The sequence below is a fragment of the Rutidosis leptorrhynchoides genome, chromosome 7, assembly GCF_046630445.1.
Source record: "Rutidosis leptorrhynchoides isolate AG116_Rl617_1_P2 chromosome 7, CSIRO_AGI_Rlap_v1, whole genome shotgun sequence".
NCBI classification, from domain to species: domain Eukaryota; kingdom Viridiplantae; phylum Streptophyta; class Magnoliopsida; order Asterales; family Asteraceae; genus Rutidosis; species Rutidosis leptorrhynchoides.
Genome location: NC_092339.1, coordinates 309,132,857 through 309,153,567, shown reverse-complemented (window position 1 = coordinate 309,153,567; position 20,711 = coordinate 309,132,857). Strand labels below are relative to the sequence as shown.

The 20,711-nt window shown below is 34.9% G+C and overlaps 3 protein-coding genes across 4 annotated transcripts in view; 2 read left to right on the top strand and 1 right to left on the bottom strand.

Annotated features, from left to right (window-relative positions):
• LOC139858414 (cytochrome b-c1 complex subunit Rieske-4, mitochondrial-like) overlaps positions 1-9,934 on the top strand; it is a 53,087-nt gene extending 43,153 nt beyond the window's left edge. The window contains exon 3 of the mRNA XM_071847266.1: positions 9,096-9,934. Coding sequence (XP_071703367.1) covers positions 9,096-9,742 — 647 coding nt within the window. The 3' untranslated portion in view covers positions 9,743-9,934. The remainder of the gene's footprint in view (positions 1-9,095) is intronic.
• Positions 9,935-14,095: 4,161 nt separating this feature from the next.
• Positions 14,096-17,103, top strand: LOC139858790 (peptidyl-prolyl cis-trans isomerase FKBP19, chloroplastic). Of its 2 annotated transcripts, none has more exons than XM_071847629.1 (10): positions 14,096-14,199; positions 14,288-14,342; positions 14,648-14,788; positions 15,739-15,824; positions 15,914-15,964; positions 16,109-16,189; positions 16,281-16,325; positions 16,471-16,526; positions 16,643-16,718; positions 16,800-17,103. In XM_071847629.1, exons 1-10 carry the CDS (start codon positions 14,128-14,130, stop codon positions 16,893-16,895), a joined length of 759 nt encoding a protein of 252 aa, XP_071703730.1. In that variant the 5' UTR covers positions 14,096-14,127; the 3' UTR covers positions 16,896-17,103. The 2 variants fall into 2 exon arrangements, with proteins under 2 accessions (XP_071703730.1, XP_071703729.1); XM_071847628.1 differs by having other exon boundaries at positions 14,636-14,788.
• Positions 17,104-17,241: 138 nt separating this feature from the next.
• LOC139858789 (obtusifoliol 14-alpha demethylase-like) lies at positions 17,242-20,010 on the bottom strand. Its single transcript, XM_071847627.1, has 2 exons — positions 19,506-20,010; positions 17,242-18,401 (listed from the first exon to the last, which is right to left on the bottom strand). Exons 1-2 carry the CDS (start codon positions 19,965-19,967, stop codon positions 17,409-17,411), a joined length of 1,455 nt encoding a protein of 484 aa, XP_071703728.1. The 5' UTR covers positions 19,968-20,010; the 3' UTR covers positions 17,242-17,408.
• Between the last annotated feature and the right edge of the window lie 701 nt (positions 20,011-20,711).

Sequence of the window (20,711 nt, the reverse complement as noted above, 5' to 3'; positions counted from 1 at the left end):
ATTTCGTTGCGAGGTTTTGACCTCTATATGAGACGTTTTTCAAAGACTGCATTCATTTTAAAACAAACCATAACCTTTATTTCATCAATAAAGGTTTAAAAAGCTTTACGTAGATTATCAAATAATGATAATCTAAAATATTCTGTTTACACACGACCATTACATAATGGTTTACAATACAAAGATGTTACAACAAAATAAGTTTCTTGAATGCAGTTTTTACACAATATCATACAAGCATGGACTCCAAATCTCGTCCTTATTTAAGTATGCGACAGCGGAAGCTCTTAATAATCACCTGAGAATAAACATGCTTAAAACGTCAACAAAAATGTTGGTGAGTTATAGGTTTAACCTATATATATCAAATCATAATAATAGACCATAAGATTTCATATTTCAATACACATCCCATACATAGAGATAAAAATCATTCATATGGTGAACACCTGGTAACCGACATTAACAAGATGCATATATAAGAATATCCCCATCATTCCGGGACACCCTTCGGATATGATATAAATTTCGAAGTACTAAAGCATCCGGTACTTTGGATGGGGTTTGTTAGGCCCAATAGATCTATCTTTAGGATTCGCGTCAATTAGGGTGTCTGTTCCCTAATTCATAGATTACCAGACTTAATAAAAAGGGGCATATTCGATTTCGATAATTCAACCATAGAATGTAGTTTCACGTACTTGTGTCTATTTTGTAAATCATTTATAAAACCTGCATGTATTCTCATCCCAAAAATATTAGATTTTTAAAAGTGGGACTATAACTCACTTTCACAGATTTTTACTTCGTCGAGAAGTAAGACTTGACCACTGGTTGATTCACGAACCTATAACAATATATACATATATATCAAAGTATGTTCAAAATATATTTACAACACTTTTAATATATTTTGATGTTTTAAGTTTATTAAGTCAGCTGTCCTCGTTAGTAACCTACAACTAGTTGTCCACAGTTAGATGTACAGAAATAAATCGATAAATATTATCTTGAATCAATCCACGACCCAGTGTATACGTATCTCAGTATTGATCACAACTCAAACTATATATATATTTTGGAATCAACCTCAACCCTGTATAGCTAACTCCAACATTCACATATAGAGTGTCTATGGTTGTTCCGAAATATATATAGATGTGTCGACATGATAGGTCGAAACATTGTATACGTGTCTACGGTATCTCAAGATTACATAATATACAATACAAGTTGATTAAGTTATGGTTGGAATAGATTTGTTACCAATTTTCACGTAGCTAAAATGAGAAAAATTATCCAATCTTGTTTTACCCATAACTTCTTCATTTTAAATCCGTTTTAAGTGAATCAAATTGCTATGGTTTCATATTGAACTCTATTTTATGAATCTAAATAGAAAAAGTATAGGTTTATAGTCGGAAAAATAAGTTACAAGTCGTTTTTGTAAAGGTAGTCATTTCAGCCGAAAGAACGACGTCTAGATGACCATTTTAGAAAACATACTTCCACTTTGAGTTTAACCATAATTTTTGGATATAGTTTCATGTTCATAATAAAAATCATTTTCTCAGAATAACAACTTTTAAATCAAAGTTTATCATAGTTTTTAATTAACTAACCCAAAACAGCCCGCGGTGTTACTACGACGGCGTAAATCCGGTTTTACGGTGTTTTTCGTGTTTCCAGGTTTTAAATCATTAAGTTAGCATATCATATAGATATAGAACATGTGTTTAGTTGATTTTAAAAGTCAAGTTAGAAGGATTAACTTTTGTTTGCGAACAAGTTTAGAATTAACTAAAGTATGTTCTAGTGATTACAAGTTTAAACCTTCGAATAAGATAGCTTTATATGTATGAATCGAATGATGTTATGAACATCATTACTACCTTAAGTTCCTTGGATAAACCTACTGGAAAAGAGAAAAATGGATCTAGCTTCAACGGATCCTTGGATGGCTCGAAGTTCTTGAAGAAGAATCATGACACGAAAACAAGTTCAAGTAAGATCATCACTTGAAATAAGATTGTTATAGTTATAGAAATTGAACCAAAGTTTGAATATGATTATTACCTTGTATTAGAATGATAACCTACTGTAAGAAACAAAGATTTCTTGAGGTTGGATGATCACCTTACAAGATTGGAAGTGAGCTAGCAAACTTGAAAGTATTCTTGATTTTATGTAACTAGAACTTGTAGAATTTATGAAGAACACTTAGAACTTGAAGATAGAACTTGAGAGAGATTAATTAGATGAAGAAAATTGAAGAATGAAAGTGTTTTTAGGTGTTTTTGGTCGTTGGTGTATGGATTAGATATAAAGGATATGTAATTTTGTTTTCATGTAAATAAGTCATGAATGATTACTCATATTTTTGTAATTTTATGAGATATTTCATGCTAGTTTCCAAATGATGGTTCTCACATGTGTTAGGTGACTCACATGGGCTGCTAAGAGCTGGTCATTAGAGTGTATATACCAATAGTACATACATCTAAAAGCTGTGTATTGTACGAGCACGAATACGGGTGCATACGAGTAGAATTGTTGATGAAACTGAACGAGGATGTAATTGTAAGCATTTTTGTTAAGTAGAAGTATTTTGATAAGTGTATTGAAGTCTTTCAAAAGTGTATAAATACATATTAAAACACTACATGTATATACATTTTAACTGAGTCGTTAAGTCATCGTTAGTCGTTACATGTAAGTGTTGTTTTGAAACCTTTAGGTTAACGATCTTGTTAAATGTTGTTAACCCAATGTTTATAATATCAAATGAGATTTTAAATTATTATATTATCATGATATTATCATGTATGAATATCTCTTAATATGATATATATACATTAAATGTCTTTACAACAATAATCGTTACATATATGTCTCGTTTAAAAATCATTAAGTTAGTAGTCTTGTTTTTACATATGTAGTTCATTGTTAATATACTTAATGATATGTTTACTTATCATAGTATCATGTTAACTATATATATATATCCATATATATGTCATCATATAGTTTTTACAAGTTTTAGCGTTCGTGAATCACCGGTCAACTTGGGTGGTCAATTGTCTATATGAAACATATTTCAATTAATCAAGTCTTAACAAGTTTGATTGCTTAACATGTTGGAAACATTTAATCATGTAAATATCAATCTCAATTAATATATATAAACATGGAAAAGTTCGGGTCACTACAATTCAAGCATCAAAAAGTTCGTTTTAAGTCTATCAAACCTTAATCAAAATTCACAAAAATTAATAATCATGTTTTTGAAGTTTTCTAAATCAACCTATGCATCAAAACGAAGCTAGTGATACTAGTAACACAATTAAAACATGAACTTTAACAATTTAACAATATTAACTCATCCAAAATGCAAGATTAAGCAAACCCATTTCAAATGTTCAAACTAGTTACCTAAAACAACAAATCGAGCAAACAAATCATATATTCATGTTATACACGAGCCATAGACACTAACTAATACCATTTCAAGTATATAAAACGAATTTAGAGAGATTTAGAGTTTTTAGAAAGTTACCCAAACGAGATGAAATTGGTACCAAAATGTAGAGGATGAAGAGAGGATCATGAAAATGTAATTTGTTTTGATATTTGCTTCTTGATTCGGTTTTAGATGATGATTTTGTGAGTTGGTTGTTTAAGTTCCAAAAATGGAAGTATGAAGAGAGAAAGAGGAGAAAGAGATGAGAAGGTGGGTGGAAATGAATTGGTGGATGAGGTGGGTTGACTAGTTGACCTAGTCAACTAGTTTGCCCACTTGGCAACCTCGGTCCCTCAAGTTTCAAAGCGGGTGCGTGAATTCGCCAAACGAATATTTTAAAAACGCTCGAGTAAACGAGTGATGCTATAATTAAATAACGGGAATATTATGAATGCTAGTCAACGGAAAACTAGGAATTTAAATAACGAAAGATATTATTAAAAAAAAGATAGTGTTAAAAATAAATTTAACGGAAAAACGCGGGATGTTACATTACCTACACCTTAAAAGAAATTTCGTCCCGAAATTTAGTTGGAAGTAGTAGTTGTTGTTTCTTCTTTAAAACCTTGCGTTGCAAATTCTACGAATAAGTGGAGGTACTCTCTTGGGCATTTCAACGAACTTGACAGTCGGGATTTTTCATCATTTTAAAGTTTGATTTCACGAGTCAATATTTCAACCGGTTCTCCTAGGAAAGAAAGTTTGTCATCGATAGCAAGCTCATCGAAAAGGATAACAAGTTCTTGTTTCGCAAGACACGTCTTTAAGTTTGATACATGAAATGTAGGATGAACGGAGACTCAAATGAGTCGGAAAATCTAAAAGGCTAGCAACGGGTCCAAAATGCCCCAAGATTTTAAAAGGATCAAAATATCACGGATTTAGTTTTCTACGTTTCCCAAAACGGATTACACCTTTTCAAGGTGTGACTTTTATCGTTACGCGGTTACCCACTTGGAATTCGAAAGGTTTACGTCTAACATCGGTGTAGCTCCTTTGGCGACTACGGTCGTTTTGAGTCTTTTTGGATTTGAACAAAATTAACGGTTATTTCATGAATGAGTGCGGGTGCGGTGATTTGATTATCATTTACTTGGTTCTACAAAAGGAGAATGACATTTCCGGTCATATAAGATTTCAAAAGGTGTGACGTTAAGACTTGAATGATAACCATCATCGTAAGAGAATTTAGTTAAAGGCAAAGACTTTTCTCAAGAAATTTTGAAGTCGATAACACAAACTCGTATTATGGTTTCCAAGGTTTGAATCGTATGTTTGTTTGGTCCGTCGGTTTGTGATTGGTGTGTTGTACTCATGTCTAAACGTGGTCCCGAGGCTTTTTGTAAGGCACTCCGAAATCTAGAAGTGAAACGAGGATCTCGATCCGAAACGAGGTATATCTCCTTAAGAAATTTTAAATAAGTTTGTTAGGACTTGAAAACGTTTGTTGGAACAAGTTTCTGTTTCTCAAGAATTTCGCGCCGCGGAAGATTTATCGTTTCCGAAAATGTTCGTTAGGACTATTCACCCTCGTGGCGAATACTAGTATAACGTGAAGAGTCTCTCTCTCCATTGAGAATTTAGAATAAAGATTTCCTTAAACGGAAGTACGAGTGTGATGCGAGAGAAGCTTCCATCTCGATGTGAGCATAATAAGCATATTGTAGTTCGTCGATAAAACTGTGCGAAAACGAGATAGTATACACGTGTAACATATGTTTGAAGTTGAAAGAATTTGTCATTCCTTCGGAAGCATGGGTATGGTTCGACAATAATCGAAGATGTGTCCCTGGTATGGTTGTTATCAACATTCTCGGAGTTTTCGGATATTCAAACAAGAAAAATGAAGTCATGTACATGGCACATGGTGGTGATTAGGTTGATCGAGTCCAATCACCATCACGAGTCATTAGAACTTTGGTATGACTTACCATAATATAACCACGTTGATCGAGTGTCGTTATATTACGCTAACTCATACCTCCATCCCCACATCACTCCATAGATTCAGGTTCGTATAATCGTGAAGTTTTAAAATGAACAAAGGATAGCGACATCACCAACGTGACTCGTATTTAATCGCAAGAATTAGTGCAACTCTAAAGAAGTGTTCCCCGAGGGAAGTGTATAAATGATTGTTCACGTCAATGCGGTTCAAGTCAAACGATAATGTATTTCGGTGCGAGAAGTGTAACGAATCATGATAACGAATAGTACACAACCGTAGTGTTAAGTATTGATGACGATACTCACCTGGAGTAGTGATAGTAGTAACAAGAAGTGGTAGATAGTAAGGAACACCGGTGTGACACCGATAGTAAGTTGAAACGGTGGCGAATAACGATCTGGAATACAGAGTTCCCGAACAAGTGTGACTAATGAAGTCGTCGTCATCCTTACGCGTATGAATCTTGAATTTACGTGTGTTACCAGAAAGTGGCAGAATACGAATTCGTAAGATGAAAGCTTGGTACCATCAAGAAGTTTGCCTAAGAATGATTCAAGTATAATGCACAAGTAGTCAAGTAAGTGCTATCTATAGCAAATGTATGTCAGAATGCAATGGCTAGCTATCCGGTTGTAGTCTAGATTCACTAATGCGTCCTAACGACTCTGCTAGACACACTAATGCACGTCCTAGATCCCTACAACCAACGATCTGATACCATCTGTGGCGACTCGACAAAATCGTCATTGACGGCGCCGCTAACTTAGGTCCCGTTGCGTGGTCATAGTCCCTATATGAGACGCGTTTGACCAAAATTATGTCGCATTCATTTGAAACGTATAAGACTTACAAAGTTTAGTTTACAAAACTGTTTGACAACAAGTTTAAGTTTACAAAGGTATAAAGTATAAATGAAATAACTTGCGACATAATTAGTTTAAAATCACGGTTGCTATAAATAGCGTAAGTATGCAAACATTATGTTTAAATCCAAAGGTGCTATCACTAGCGTATATATGTATGTATGCTTGACCCCAAGCAAGTATGAGTGTACGCGGAAGCATGTATCAAATAGCCAAGTATGAACCAGAGAAACATATAGAAAACTGTCAACGAAAAACGTTGGTGAAATCATAGGTGTTTTAGTAAACGTTGTATTTGAACCACAAGATTTAGTATAAGATGATTATCAAAATCATTTGCATTCCAAAGTTGTTGTTTGTATCCCGGGCACCCAATTATCAAACTTAACTGTTTTGCACCCTTTGCGTAGTGTTAGAACATACACTAGACCCAAAAATATATTTCATCCGCTAATGGTAGCGAACCGTCCGAATGAAGCTCGTCAAGCCCATGTGATCACATAATATAAGTTCACGTTTACACCCTGCAAGTGTAACTAATGATAATTGAATTGAGGCTTTTTGTTCAAACCCGTACGTGGAATGTTCGTTTTCGTACTTGTGTTCAAAGTGTAATAGCATGATACGTATATGTTTCTCATCCCATAGTTTAAAGCATAAAAGTTATTTGAAAGATGGGACTATGATCTCACCTCGAGTGCACGAGTATAAAAGTACTTCACAAAGTAAACGTGTGCATGAAAGTTGCTTAGCCTTGACCTAAACAAGTAAGTTGTATCAATTAACCGGTTACGACACAAGGTCGGGTGAAATGTGTTCAATTAGTCCTATGGCTCGTTACGACTCGAATAGTATAGCATGTGAATCACGTTGTCAAGTTTCATGCAAGAATCATGTATAAAAGAAGATTAGAACGATTGCGTAAACGTTTGGTTAAGTTTGACAAAAAGTCAAACTTTGGTCGGTCAAGGTCAACAAAAAGTCAACACGTTCGGGTCGGGTCCCGAACTATTTTTCTGTGCTAATTATTCATATATAAGCATGTTGGAATAAGTTTCATGTGAATCTGAGGTCCATAGCGTGCCACACATTTTTCGTATAATTGACAAGTAGGTCAGAACCTAGACACGCCTTAGGTCGCGCCGCGACCCAAGACTGCCGCGCCGCGGCATTTAACGTGTGCTGGTACCTGGTCAGTCTCAAATGTCCAAGTCTCAAATCAAAACTCTTTCAAGCATAAATCACAAACCGCTAACACTTAGAACTCGTATCTTATATCGTTGGAAAGCTCTTTTGACAAGGAATACAACTAACTACTTTTCACCAAGCAAAAAAAATATCAATTACAATAATCGAAATCTCGTCAAGTGATCATTAAAGGTTTATTTTCAAAGTTTCAATTTCATCAAATGCATTTTAAGTTTCGGGAATCCGATTCACACATATGATATGCCGTTTTGAAGGTAATGAAACATACATTACAACTATACACTTACAATTTACATTTCATGGCATTCAAGCATCAAAAAGTTCGTTTTAAGTCTATCAAACCTTAATCAAAATTCACAAAAATTAATAATCATGTTTTTGAAGTTTTCTAAATCAACCTATGCATCAAAACGAAGCTAGTGATACTAGTAACACAATTAAAACATGAACTTTAACAATTTAACAATATTAACTCATCCAAAATGCAAGATTAAGCAAACCCATTTCAAATGTTCAAACTAGTTACCTAAAACAACAAATCGAGCAAACAAATCATATATTCATGTTATACACGAGCCATAGACACTAACTAACACCATTTCAAGTATATAAAACGAATTTAGAGAGATTTAGAGTTTTTAGAAAGTTACCCAAACGAGATAAAATTGGTACCAAAATGTAGAGGATGAAGAGAGGATCATGAAAATGTAATTTGTTTTGATGTTTGCTTCTTGATTCGGTTTTAGATGATGATTTTGTGAGTTGGTTGTTTAAGTTCCAAAAATGGAAGTATGAAGAGAGAAAGAGGAGAAAGAGATGAGAAGGTGGGTGGAAATGAATGGGTGGATGAGGTGGGTTGACTAGTTGACCTAGTCAACTAGTTTGCCCACTTGGCAACCTCGGTCCCTCAAGTTTCAAAGCGGGTGCGTGAATTCGCCAAACGAATATTTTAAAAACGCTCGAGTAAACGAGTGATGCTATAATTAAATAACGGGAATATTATGAATGCTAGTCAACGGAAAACTAGGAATTTAAATAACGAAAGATATTATTAAAAAAAAGATAGTGTTAAAAATAAATTTAACGGAAAAACGCGGGATGTTACAGAAATACTATGGGTGCGTTCGATAAACTGAATGATTAAGCACTTAATGGTTGATAATCTGAATAGTTTATAGGATCCGAATGAAGTTGGTTCTAAATGATAATAATCGTTTGATAATCATTAATGAACAATGTGAATGATGGAACACTACCTTATTAGGAATTTGCGTGAATAAAATCCATTATAGTTGTTTATTAAGTGTTCGTGATACAATTTAAGTAGAAGATTACATAACATTTTGGTGTTTAATGGTTAAGATAGTATTTTAACTCTGAATGGTTCACTCTGAATGGTTCAACACTAAATAATGAACTATTTAGCACCGTATGTTGTTTAGAGGTCAGAAACAAACGTGCTGAATGTTGAATGGTTCATCATTCAACGTTGAACCATCCATTTAACAGGTAATCAAACACACCCTAAGACCAATGCCACTAACTTTTTTTTGTGATGTCGCAGGTCTCTCTACTGGCTCAATTAGCCCAACTCATGACCTAGGTCTTGAAGTCCCTGCTACCATTGCTGCAATTAACAACCCTACATCCAAAATTACATACGATGAGCACAACCACGAGCGGTATCCACCTGGCGACCCAAGCAAGCGTGCATTCGCCTACTTTGTACTAACCGGCGGCCGCTTCGTTTACGCATCATTAATCCGTATTTTAGTACTAAAGTTTGTTCTAAGCATGTCTGCAAGTAAAGACGTTCTTGCCCTTGCTTCCTTAGAAGTAGACCTCTCAAATATCGAGCCAGGGACCACAGTAACCGTAAAGTGGCGTGGGAAGCCAGTTTTTATCAGATGTAGAACCGATGATGACATCAACTTAGCTAACAGTGTTGATGTAAACTCACTTCGGGACCCACAGGAGGATGCGGTGAGGGTTAAAGACCCAGAGTGGCTCATTGTTATTGGGGTATGCACTCATTTGGGTTGCATCCCGTTACCGAATGCAGGTGACTTTGGCGGTTGGTTTTGCCCTTGTCATGGGTCACACTACGACATATCAGGAAGAATTCGGAAGGGTCCGGCTCCTTATAATCTCGAGGTGCCCACTTATAGCTTCTTGGCTGACAATAAGTTGCTGATTGGTTGAGACATAGACCGGGCGATGTTTGTTTTGTTACAATTTTCATTTTGTTTATGCATTAGAATTTTGTTTGTGCTGCATGCTGAGTTCCAAATAAGGCAGCATCAGGTGGTTTATTTGTTGGGAATAATTTATACTTAGTTTTAGTTTGCGTTTTGGAAGTCATATATACTGAAATACTAGTAACATGTAACATCATGCGATTCTTTAATCTTGATCCAACTTCCAAGTGTCATTTCATCAGTATCTAACTTTATAATGTTTGACATGCAAGATCAACATTGAAACACAGCCTTGCAACAATGTTAACAAAACGCTATTGAACCAAACTAAATAAAACATTGAGACTAACACAAACTCCGCGTATTCACCCATATCGACCCAAGTGAAACACCCAAATTTTGTGATATTTTCTTTCATTTAGGTCTCAACCATGTTGGATAAAGCCCTGCTAGCATTTATCGACCATAGTAATGTTGGTAGGACAATGGACGCAAATGTACGTCGATTTATGTCGACAAATTTCAAAAATACCAAAAGAGATTGGGCTTGTTGTGGCAGTGCTCTGTAAAGTGGGTTGATTTGTAAAGAATGAAATATGATTGTGTAGTGGAAAGTTTTAAGTTTAGTAGTGAAAAGTGATCAGTGGTTTAGGCTTTTATATTGGTTTCCCTTATCTGTCCTTGGTTGTTTGGTAGTTCTTGACTTCTTGAAGTTTGTTTTCATTCATTTTCTATTTTTTTTTCTTTTCAAAATTAATTTTTAACTTAATTGTCAATCATTTAGCCATTTAGGAAACCTCTGTTTTCCTCCATTAATTCCCTTATATTATCAACATCAAAGAGTCCTTGCCGGTTTGTTGCACTAGAGTTTCTCCTCTCTCCAACCATCGGCATCTCACCGGTGGTTCGGAGCTCCCTCTTCTCATCCCCTGCTCCGGCTTGTCGACGTGTTCTCCGGCCGTCAACGACCACCTTGTTGCTGTTCTCGTGACGGTGGTCGTTTGTATGGTTGGGTTTCACGTTGACACTCGGTTTCTTTCGTTTTTGTGGCCTTTCCTCGGTATTGTATCCGATCTAGTTTTTGTTCGGAGTTTGTTTTTCCGGTAGCGGGTGGTCTTGCCGACGTTCTCTCGGCAGCCTAGGCTCTTGTGAAACTTGACCTCTTCGGATCTGGGTGCAGGTGCTTTGCTGTGGTAGTTGTCCATCGCCGGAGTATGTGTATAATTGTCGGAATCTTGTTCTCGTTCTTTTGCTCAAAAGTACAGGCGACGAGTTCATGTTTGAACTCTGTTTTTTTGGGTTTTGGGATGCGGACTTTTTGGTGTGGATTTCGTTTCATGCAGCGATGGTTCGGTGGTCACCGGTGTTTTATTTTTTCGGCCGGCCACTTTTTGGCCGAAATTCGCTACCGGGTGTTCTTTCATGTTGCTTCTTTGCCCTCCTACTTGGTGACGTTCTCTTGCTTTGTGGTATGGTCGAGGTGCGATCGTTTTTGAAGGGGCCGGTTTTCTCCGGCTAGTTTCCGTTGGCTTTTCGGTCGGTTGCCGGTGATTTTGTTATTTTGTCTTGTTTTAGTGGCTGTTGGCGTTCTATCAACCGTTGCTAATTTTTATATTCTTTGTTTAGTGCATTCGGTAGGTAGGATTCCTATGTTGGCGTGTTTGACATTATCTGTTACCGAGCAAAGTGTGTTTTCCACCTTGTTGGTGGTACCGTTTGCTTTTGGTTACGTTTTTTGTCGCTTGTTTGACTTTGTTTGGTTTCCTTTTGTATCGGTTCTACTTGTTGATCTTCGGATCCGTTTAATGTTATCGTTATTTTACCAAAATAAAAAATAAAATTTTTTTGCCATTTAGGGTTGTTTGGACTTTGAAAGCTTTTGAAAAACTAATACGGTTCTATATTCTCTTATTAGTGTGTTAAATTATCAGAAAATTAACTTTGAAGGGTAGGTTTACATATCTACCCTATCCAAGTTCAAAATTCAAAATTCAAAATAAAAAAAAAATAAAAATAAAAAAATAAAAAAAACATTTAGGAGGATTTTTACCGTATTTTCCCTTTACAAATATGGTTATTTTGCATAATAAACTTCTTATACAGCTTATCGTATTCAGTTTATTACTTTATTACCACTTTATATTAAACTAGTGAAATAATCCGTGAAATCGCGGGTTTGTTTAAACGAAATAATTTAATGACATGTTTTAGGTATTAAGTGAATGTAAATGCCAAAATCATTTATTTTAATGACCCGTTTGATTAAGAAACTTGTCGTTGTTTTTACAAATATATAGAGACATGTATTTTCTCAAACATATGTAACGTAATTAATTTCGTAAAAATAATCCATATTTGAATATTAATAATATAATAATTATAATTATAATTATTATATTAAAATAAATAATAATAATAATAATAAAGTTCGCTCAAACTTGAGTATTTATAATTAATTATTATTAGTAATAATAAATGCCTTTTAATTTTTTTGAAAAAAATTAAAATTACAATTTAGGAGATATTATTATTTCCTTTTATAAAAGATTTCGAATTATTTTTATATTTTTAATTAAATTAATATATAATTATTACATCATTATTATGAAAATTAAAGGATAATTAGCTTAATGATGACATCATCGTTTTAAAGCTTTATATGACTATATAGATGGATACTCCGTACTCCGTAACAAAAACACATACAACTACTATTTGTTTAAGAGATTTTGTTACAGTTGACTCCGTTCATCAAAATCACAAATTCATTGCCAAAATGCATCATGTCCCAAACAGAAATTTAATAAAAGCCTTTGGCTAGCATTAAAGGTTGTATCTTGTTGAACTGCATAACCCATTAACAGTGATGAAGACAAGGGATATATGTGGATACTTTGACACCCTTAACTCTTCACAAGTGTCAATAGAACTAATTAGGTTAACCGAAACCGGTTCGCTCTCGGCCATACACGTCATCATAGCATCAAATGCCACGAAAGCGTCATCGGTCATTATTTTTCTACCAAACCCGAAGAACCGCTTTTACCCGACTCTGCAAAACCGTCCTTCTTGTCAATCTTTCCACCCATAAACAAGTTTTGAATAGCTTCCCCGTAGTCCAAGTCTTCATCGTGATTAATGAGCTTATAAGAGCCCGAAGTAGAAGCGACATTTCTCCTCGATCGCAAGTTCACGCCTCCAAGTTGATCTCTTGGGACGTTACTATTCAAAACGTACCATAATTTGCAATAACTTTCGCACGAGGGGTCCTCACAATCGCAATAATTTCTTCCACTACGACCAATCAATATCCGCAAAGGCCTATCTTTATTCGTTTCAACCTCTTGACTTGCCTTCAATTCCTCCTTCCTTTTTTTCTCCTTCTTCAAACGAGTCAATCTTTCCGCAAAAGTAATGTTGTCTTCATTTAACTCTAAAGATTTAGTAAGTGTTGAAAAACCTCCATTATCTAGAGCATAGTCCAGTCCTAATTTCTGCCCAGAAATTACAACATTTGAACAACAATCATTAGATGAAATAGGAGCAGAAAATTCAACAATCAAACCATGAACCATGGGCAATTATACGCGACAAATCAACATGTGAATCAATCACTTTTCACAAATGTCTATTATAGTATATTAAAATCATAAATTAATGGCCAAACATCACATATTCCCTAATTATAAATTCTAACATCCCTTAATTTTTATATTAATATTTACTTTTCGAGAAATGTCACCCTTATCCGTAAGTCCTAACCTCGCCTCTGTCTAGGGGTGTTTAATATTTGATTTGAAACCGTTTAAACAGAATACCGAATCGAAATCAAACCGAGAAAAACCAAACCGAGTTTTTTTATGGACTTTGATCGCAGAAAAACCGAAACCGAATCTGAATTTGATTTTTTGGTTCGGTTTTGAAAATTCTGAACGTGATTAACCGAAAGCCGAGTATCAAACCGAATTCAATTTATACAATATAAAAAAATAAAATAAGTTATTACAGTAATATTTTTGTATACATGTACGTAGTATAATTTAAGTAGATATCTTAGATTCCTAAACCAAATTATATGTGACCGAATTTCAAGTCAAATTTTGTTTACTCGGACCATTAAGACTTTAGAGTTAGTATAAAAAAAATTAGATTAGCAACCTAATCTAATTTTTATCGGCCCCTACCCCTAAAAAAACAGTAACCCATGGTTAACTGGTCAATCATGTGGCTTTATATGACCCCTTTGACAAATGTATGGTAGGAGTGATGGGTATAATGGTAATTTCAACAAAATTCCTGCTTTTCTGCAAATGAAGGTAAGGCCGTTATCCTTCCTTCTTAATCTTGACAGCCTTGTGTAGGGGAAAACTGTTGGTCTTTTTCTAATAAATGGTGTTTGGTGTTGCAGCTGCAGGATCACTTCCATCAATATTCACCCCCAAGCTTCAATCTTTTTCATGGGTACCCCTAAATTATATAACTATTTCTTTATTTTTGTAAATGTTCATATTCATAAAACCTAAAGTATGTGCATCTTTTGATTTTACAGCAATGGGGGCACAACCATATTAAATCATACCCAACTGTATCATCTTCTTTATCTGGTTGGTAAATTATTTTTATTATTAGGAATTAGGATTTTTTGTGGTTAACGTGCATACACAAATTATTAATCGTCATTTTAAAGTCAATATATAACTGCTACGTACAACACTTTTATGCACGTTAACGACACTCCGAGAAATCCTATTATGGTTTTTGTGTATTGTGCAATTAAGGTTGTCAAATGGTCTTCTATTTAACTTGTTTTCTTAAGTGATTAATGCAGATGAAAAGGGTTCATCGGATGATATAAAATCGTGTAATAATGGTCTTCTATTTAACTTGTATTCTTAAGTGATTAATGCAGATGAAAATGGTTCATCGGATGATATAAAATCGTGTAATATTGATCGAAGAAAATGGTTGGTGTCATCTGTGGGATTATTAGCAGTGTCAATGGGAAGTCCTTTAGGAGATGGAGTTGCAATGGCATCTAAATTTGCTGACAGTAATCTTCTTCTGCCTTATTTTGAAGTGATAATATGTTATCTTCATTTTGGTTTTTTAATATTTGGAACAAAATTATGCTAGATTGTGTTTTCGAGAGGGTGTTTGACATTGCGTTTTGAAATTGATTATCTGATTATTGTGTTTTCAAAGTCATTCAATTTCAGTTTCTAGTGTATGTTTTAAGTAAAATGATTATGATTTTAATGAGTATCAAATTCTTTTATAAGCAGTTTATTGATAGCTGCAAGTAAGCAATAGAAGTAATTCAAATTACCTAATTATTTCGACTCATTACTCTACAAATTTCTAGATATTTAGAGTTTGCCAACACTCAAGCATCTGATTATTTGAATTTACAACTTTAAATAGCAGAATCCGGGCACAATTTTGCAGCACGTTATGCTGTAGCTGATTCTGATTGTTCTGTTACCACATATTTACTTCCTAAACGCAGTGGCGTAAATTGTGTAATGTTGATGATTATAACACCTGTTGTAGGTCTCATCGGATTAATGAATCAAATTCTGGGACATAAATGCACTTTACCCCATCGTAGTACTGCTTTATAGTTAGAATATTTGGGTTTATTTTAAATACTATAATATGAAGCAAAGTTCTGCCAACTATCTGCCAACACTTTGGTAATAAATATGAAGAGGTTGATAGGGAAAAGGGTCCGAAACAGTAAATATCCGGATAGATAGCGTACAACTGAGTAAAAAATATTTGGTAGCCTGAACAAAGAAAACCTTATCCGTTTACCCATATTATCGTTGGACCCAAGTTTTCTAACTTGAGTATGCACTACCATTCTAAATTTCTTAACGAATGTGCACTGAAATCGACGGCACTCGTATTGAAGAACTAGCAAATAATTGAGAAATATTCACTAATGATTATAACTTTTGTATCGTGTGTACGAAATGAGTTTAAGTTTACATAACGCAGTGCCGGCTTTAAAGGGAAAGGATTATGGAAAATCTAAGATGAAGTACCCTGATTATGAAGAGACAAGCTCTGGACTCCAATATAAGGTTATTTGTTTTTCTTACTTGAGCTTATTTATACTATAAACCTCTAATTATATGTTTTAATCTATAATCTTGAAATTCAAAAAATGCAGGACTTAAGACCAGGGAGCGGCCCAATACCGAAGGCTGGAGACACTGTAGTGGTATGCCTATCGTTTTGTACGTCCCCAATGTTTTTACATAAACCATCTTGACATATCAACAAACTTACAAGTTGAGTGCGTTTAGTAAGATAAATAATAGTAAAATAACTATAGGAAGAAAGATCTGATGTTGAGTGCGTTTAGGTTGATTGGGACGGTTACACAATTGGATATTATGGGCGTATATTTGAGGCTAGGAACAAGACTAAAGGCGGTTCATTTGAGGTATGTTATCATTATAATACTTGTCATTGTCAAGATTTATACAAATTTTGCTCACTTTTCGACTTGCATTAATTGTATTACAACTTCGCAGGGTGATGACAAATCCTTCTACAGATTTCGCTTAGGTTCTCACGAGGTATAGTTCCCTTTTCTCCGTTTTAGCGAAGTAGTGTGTTTCAGGGTTACTAAATAACCAACTTTACTGAATTGATATAAAAAGAGTATTTGGATGTGCTCATGCATTTTGAAGTTGTATTAATAGTCCATGGTTCTAATGTCAGGTGATACCGGCTTTTGAGGAAGCTGTTGCAGGCATGTCGTTGGGCGGCATCCGAAGGTGATATGGATAACGCCTGCTGATATATTTCGGGCTTTATTTCATGTGTTATACACTCTTATAATAACAATCTGTGCGGAAAATAATTCTTTGGTTGTTTTGACCATTTTGTTCAGGATCATCGTGCCACCTGATCTTGGATATCCAGAAAATGACTACAACAAAAGTGGCCCAAAACCAACTACATTTTCGGTACCTTCACTTTTATGATGCCTTTTGTGTAACGTAATAGTCTCAATTCGTAATAGTGTATTAACAGTAATAATTTAACAGGGTCAAAGAGCACTGGATTTTGTGCTGAAGAACCAAGGATTGATCGATAAAACCCTTTTGTTTGACATCGAGCTCTTAAACATTATATCCAACTGAACGCAAGCAATACTCGTTTTGAACACACGAACATACCCATTTTGATCTTTTGTACTACAAGCGTTGTATTACTCCGTACGTTAAAAAGACTGCAACTTTTTACCTTTTCGTGGAATTTTGTCCATGGACTTGTAGTAAAACGTTAGCAATTTCTGTAACATAAAATCATATGTTGGTATACCAAAATATTGCCTCGAGTTCTTGAATATTTCAGTATTCCTATGTTGATCTATAAAAAATCACATGATCATAGTCAAATTTACATGAAATCTTGTTTTATTATGTTGAATTACTCAAAACATAACTGCATTTCATGTTACATGCATAATCCATTATGAAAAAGGCATACATTATAAAACAAGTCATCATTAACCAAGCTTAACTAACATTCCAACTAACACCAGATCCTACTATCAAGAAATGAAGCAAATACAAGGCAACCAAAACTTCAAACATCAAAAGATACATGAATCAATGAAAAGACATAAATACCCTTAGCGTCGGACTACATTTTTAGGTTAGTACTTTTCGCTTGTAACGCACCATAACCTTCCCTTTAACACCAACCACCATCGCATTCCAATCCGTCTCTGGAAACGGAGAAACCAGTTCCAACTCAAAGTTTCTCAACAAATGACTCCAAATAGCTTTAATTTGCAAATACGCAAATGGTTCACCTAAACAACCGTGTCTACCACCACCAAAAGAAACATACGAAAACGCACCTGCCACCTTGTCTTCTTCTCTACCCGGACTAAATCTATCAGGATCATACGTGTCGGGATCCTTAAACACATGTGGCAGTCGGTTGGCAAATGCTGGTGACGTGGCGATGATGTGGCCTTTAGGAATGTCGTAATCCTTCCCTTCTTTTGTAGTCACTGTGAAATCACTATGTGAGCTTCGTAACAACATGATTAGCGGTGGGTGAAGTCGTAAAGCTTCTTTTATACATCTGTACAACACATTCATTTCGGACAAAACATCATGATCGATCTTGTCCCCATGTTCTTTCATGATGTTCTTTTGCTCCTCGGTTACCAACTTCATGTATTTCTCGTTGCAAAGTAGGTACGCTCCGGTCCACGTTGACGTAATCGAGCTAGTGTGTTGGCCAGCGAACAGGGCGGCAATGAGAAGTCCGGTCACCTCTGATTCAGTAGTGGGGCGGCCATTTTTGTATTTGGAATCGATAAAGCACTGCAACATGTCGTTTTCTGATTTGCCGCTTTGTTTACGGGATTTTATGATGGTTGAGAAGATGTGGGCGAGTTTCTTGCGGGCTTCGTCGCGGCGGCGATGGGCGGGGATCGGGAGGTACGGGAAGATGACACTGATCGGTAGCATGCCATTATCGAGATCATGAAAAAGAGCTGACACGTCATCAAAAAGTTTGTTACGAACTTCTTCACCTAATAAACATCTGCTTGCAGTTAGGATGATAAGCCTTTCAAGTTCATATTTTAGATCCACTTCACCACTTTCACCCCATTTGGAGAAATATTCCTGCAAATCCCATTCACAAAATGATGTAAGGAAGAATTATATAAAGATACCATTGGTTCATGTTAGTTAAATATCTATTTTCAATTTGCTTTTGCTTATTTAAGTGCATATCCATTTATTGTTTATTTTTACACTTGAGATAAGTATGCAATTCAAACACTTTTTAAAACTAAAGATAGGAACGCTTTCTTAAGTAGGTTGAAACTTAATTTTTGTAAGCAGGTAAGAGCACTAAATAAGCATAATCCCAAACACCACATAAAACAGATAATCAAATTCAAAGATGTATAATTATTATATAATAATAACATGACTAGTTTTTGCGGTGGCGAATCTAGGATGACAACTTATTGGGTACCGAAACTTTTTTTCAAAGCTAATTATATTTGAAGGGTGTTTTAGTGGTCGTTTACCTCCCAAAAACCATAAATCCCACAAGCATATAGGGTCCTATAGTTGAAATTAGTGGTTGTATAAAAAATTCGAACTAGCGGTGTCACACGACCCCGCGGGTTACTAACTAAGATCATCCCTGAGCGTTAGGGTCCTCTTGTTCAAACCTCACTAGTAGCACATCTTGGGTGACAAGAGAAAAAGGTAAAAACGGTCAAGGACTCACGGTATAACCTGGTTAGACCGTGTACATCTAAGACTCCCCTTCCCTGGTAGCCTGAACTAGAAAACCTCATATGTTTAACAGTTTATAATTTTTATAACCACATCATAATCACGTAATTGATGTAAACACACATTCAACATATTATATTCACCTAATTAGATGTAAACATAAATATTTTTATATTCACATCATAATCACCTAATTTTTTTATCCACATCATAATCACCTAATTAGATGTAATAAATTTAATAGCATTTGAGGTTGTCATTCTAGAAGTAAGATAATCCACTAATTATAATAAGTTTCAACATACAAAAACACAATGATAAGTAAGCTAATTATCCACAACTGAAGACCATAGTAACAATAAACTATTAACTATAACTATAACTACATATATGATAATAAATTATTAATAAAACATACTCGTATATAAATAAAAAATGTAAAAAAGAAATAAAAGTATATAGTACTAGTAGTAATACCTCAGCTTCAAAGACCATATGATCTACATAAGCTTTAAGTTTATTAACTCTTAATGCTTCAGTAAAAAACCTAAATTGTTCCTGTCTGACTGAATAATCCACATCGAACACAACGCCCGGTCCAAACGTCGGAACATTAAACTGATAAACCTCTTGCTGACTCAGATCCGATTCAGATGCTTTAAAGAAATGAGCCGAAACTTCTGGACCAATCAAAAAGGTTATATTTTTATTCAAAAGATTGAGTGTAAATACACTTCCCAGTTTTGGGTATTCTTGTTTCAGCATTATAATTGGTCCTTTTAAGAACCGGATTAAACCGCCAAAAACCGGCCATGCTTTGACGGCCGGCGGGAGACGTTTACGAGATCTAGGGATTAGAAATGTGACGATGATTTTGGCGGCGATTAGTGTTGCGACCAGGAGTGTTGCTACATTCAGTAATTTTGGGTCTAATTCCATTTGATTGATGACCTGAAAATTGAAATTGAAATTATTGAGAATCTTGAAATTTTATGAATGAGAGAAATAAAAGAAAGATACTAACCTGTGATGGGAGTGGAGTGGAGAGACTAGAATGTGATTAGATCAACTTTTATTTAATCTTGACTTAATTACGCCAAAGGTCCCTAAAGTTTACATTTTGTTTCATCCTGGACCCTAAACTTTTTTTCCTCATGCCAACGCTTAAAGTTTTAATTTTGTTTCATTTTGATCCCCAACTATAACATCTGTTAACTCAGCTCCGTTAGTTTGAAATATACGAGGGTAGTTTGGTCAATTTGACATAAAAAATTTATAAACCAAATTACCTAAACCAACACCCAACACGTATGGTAGTTATCGACTCCTCGTACATATTCGACTAGTCTTCATATTCACGTATAACCTTATTAAACAAACCCTAATCCAATGCGGATTAACCCATCGACGTTCCGACATACACTATACGACATATGCATGCTTGAATACACCTACTTTGGATCAATTATATTGTAAGGCGCTCTTTTCAAATTTTTATGCAACTGTTTCATTAATATTCGATTGCGAATTGTTTAATCGATTTATGTACTACTGCAACTGTTTTGAGATGAATGTTATACTACTACTATTTGATTGCAAATTGTTTTATGCTTTTCAATTTTTTATATAATGTTGCAACTGTTTAACTGTGAATTGTTTTAGCATTCATCATGAATGTTATAC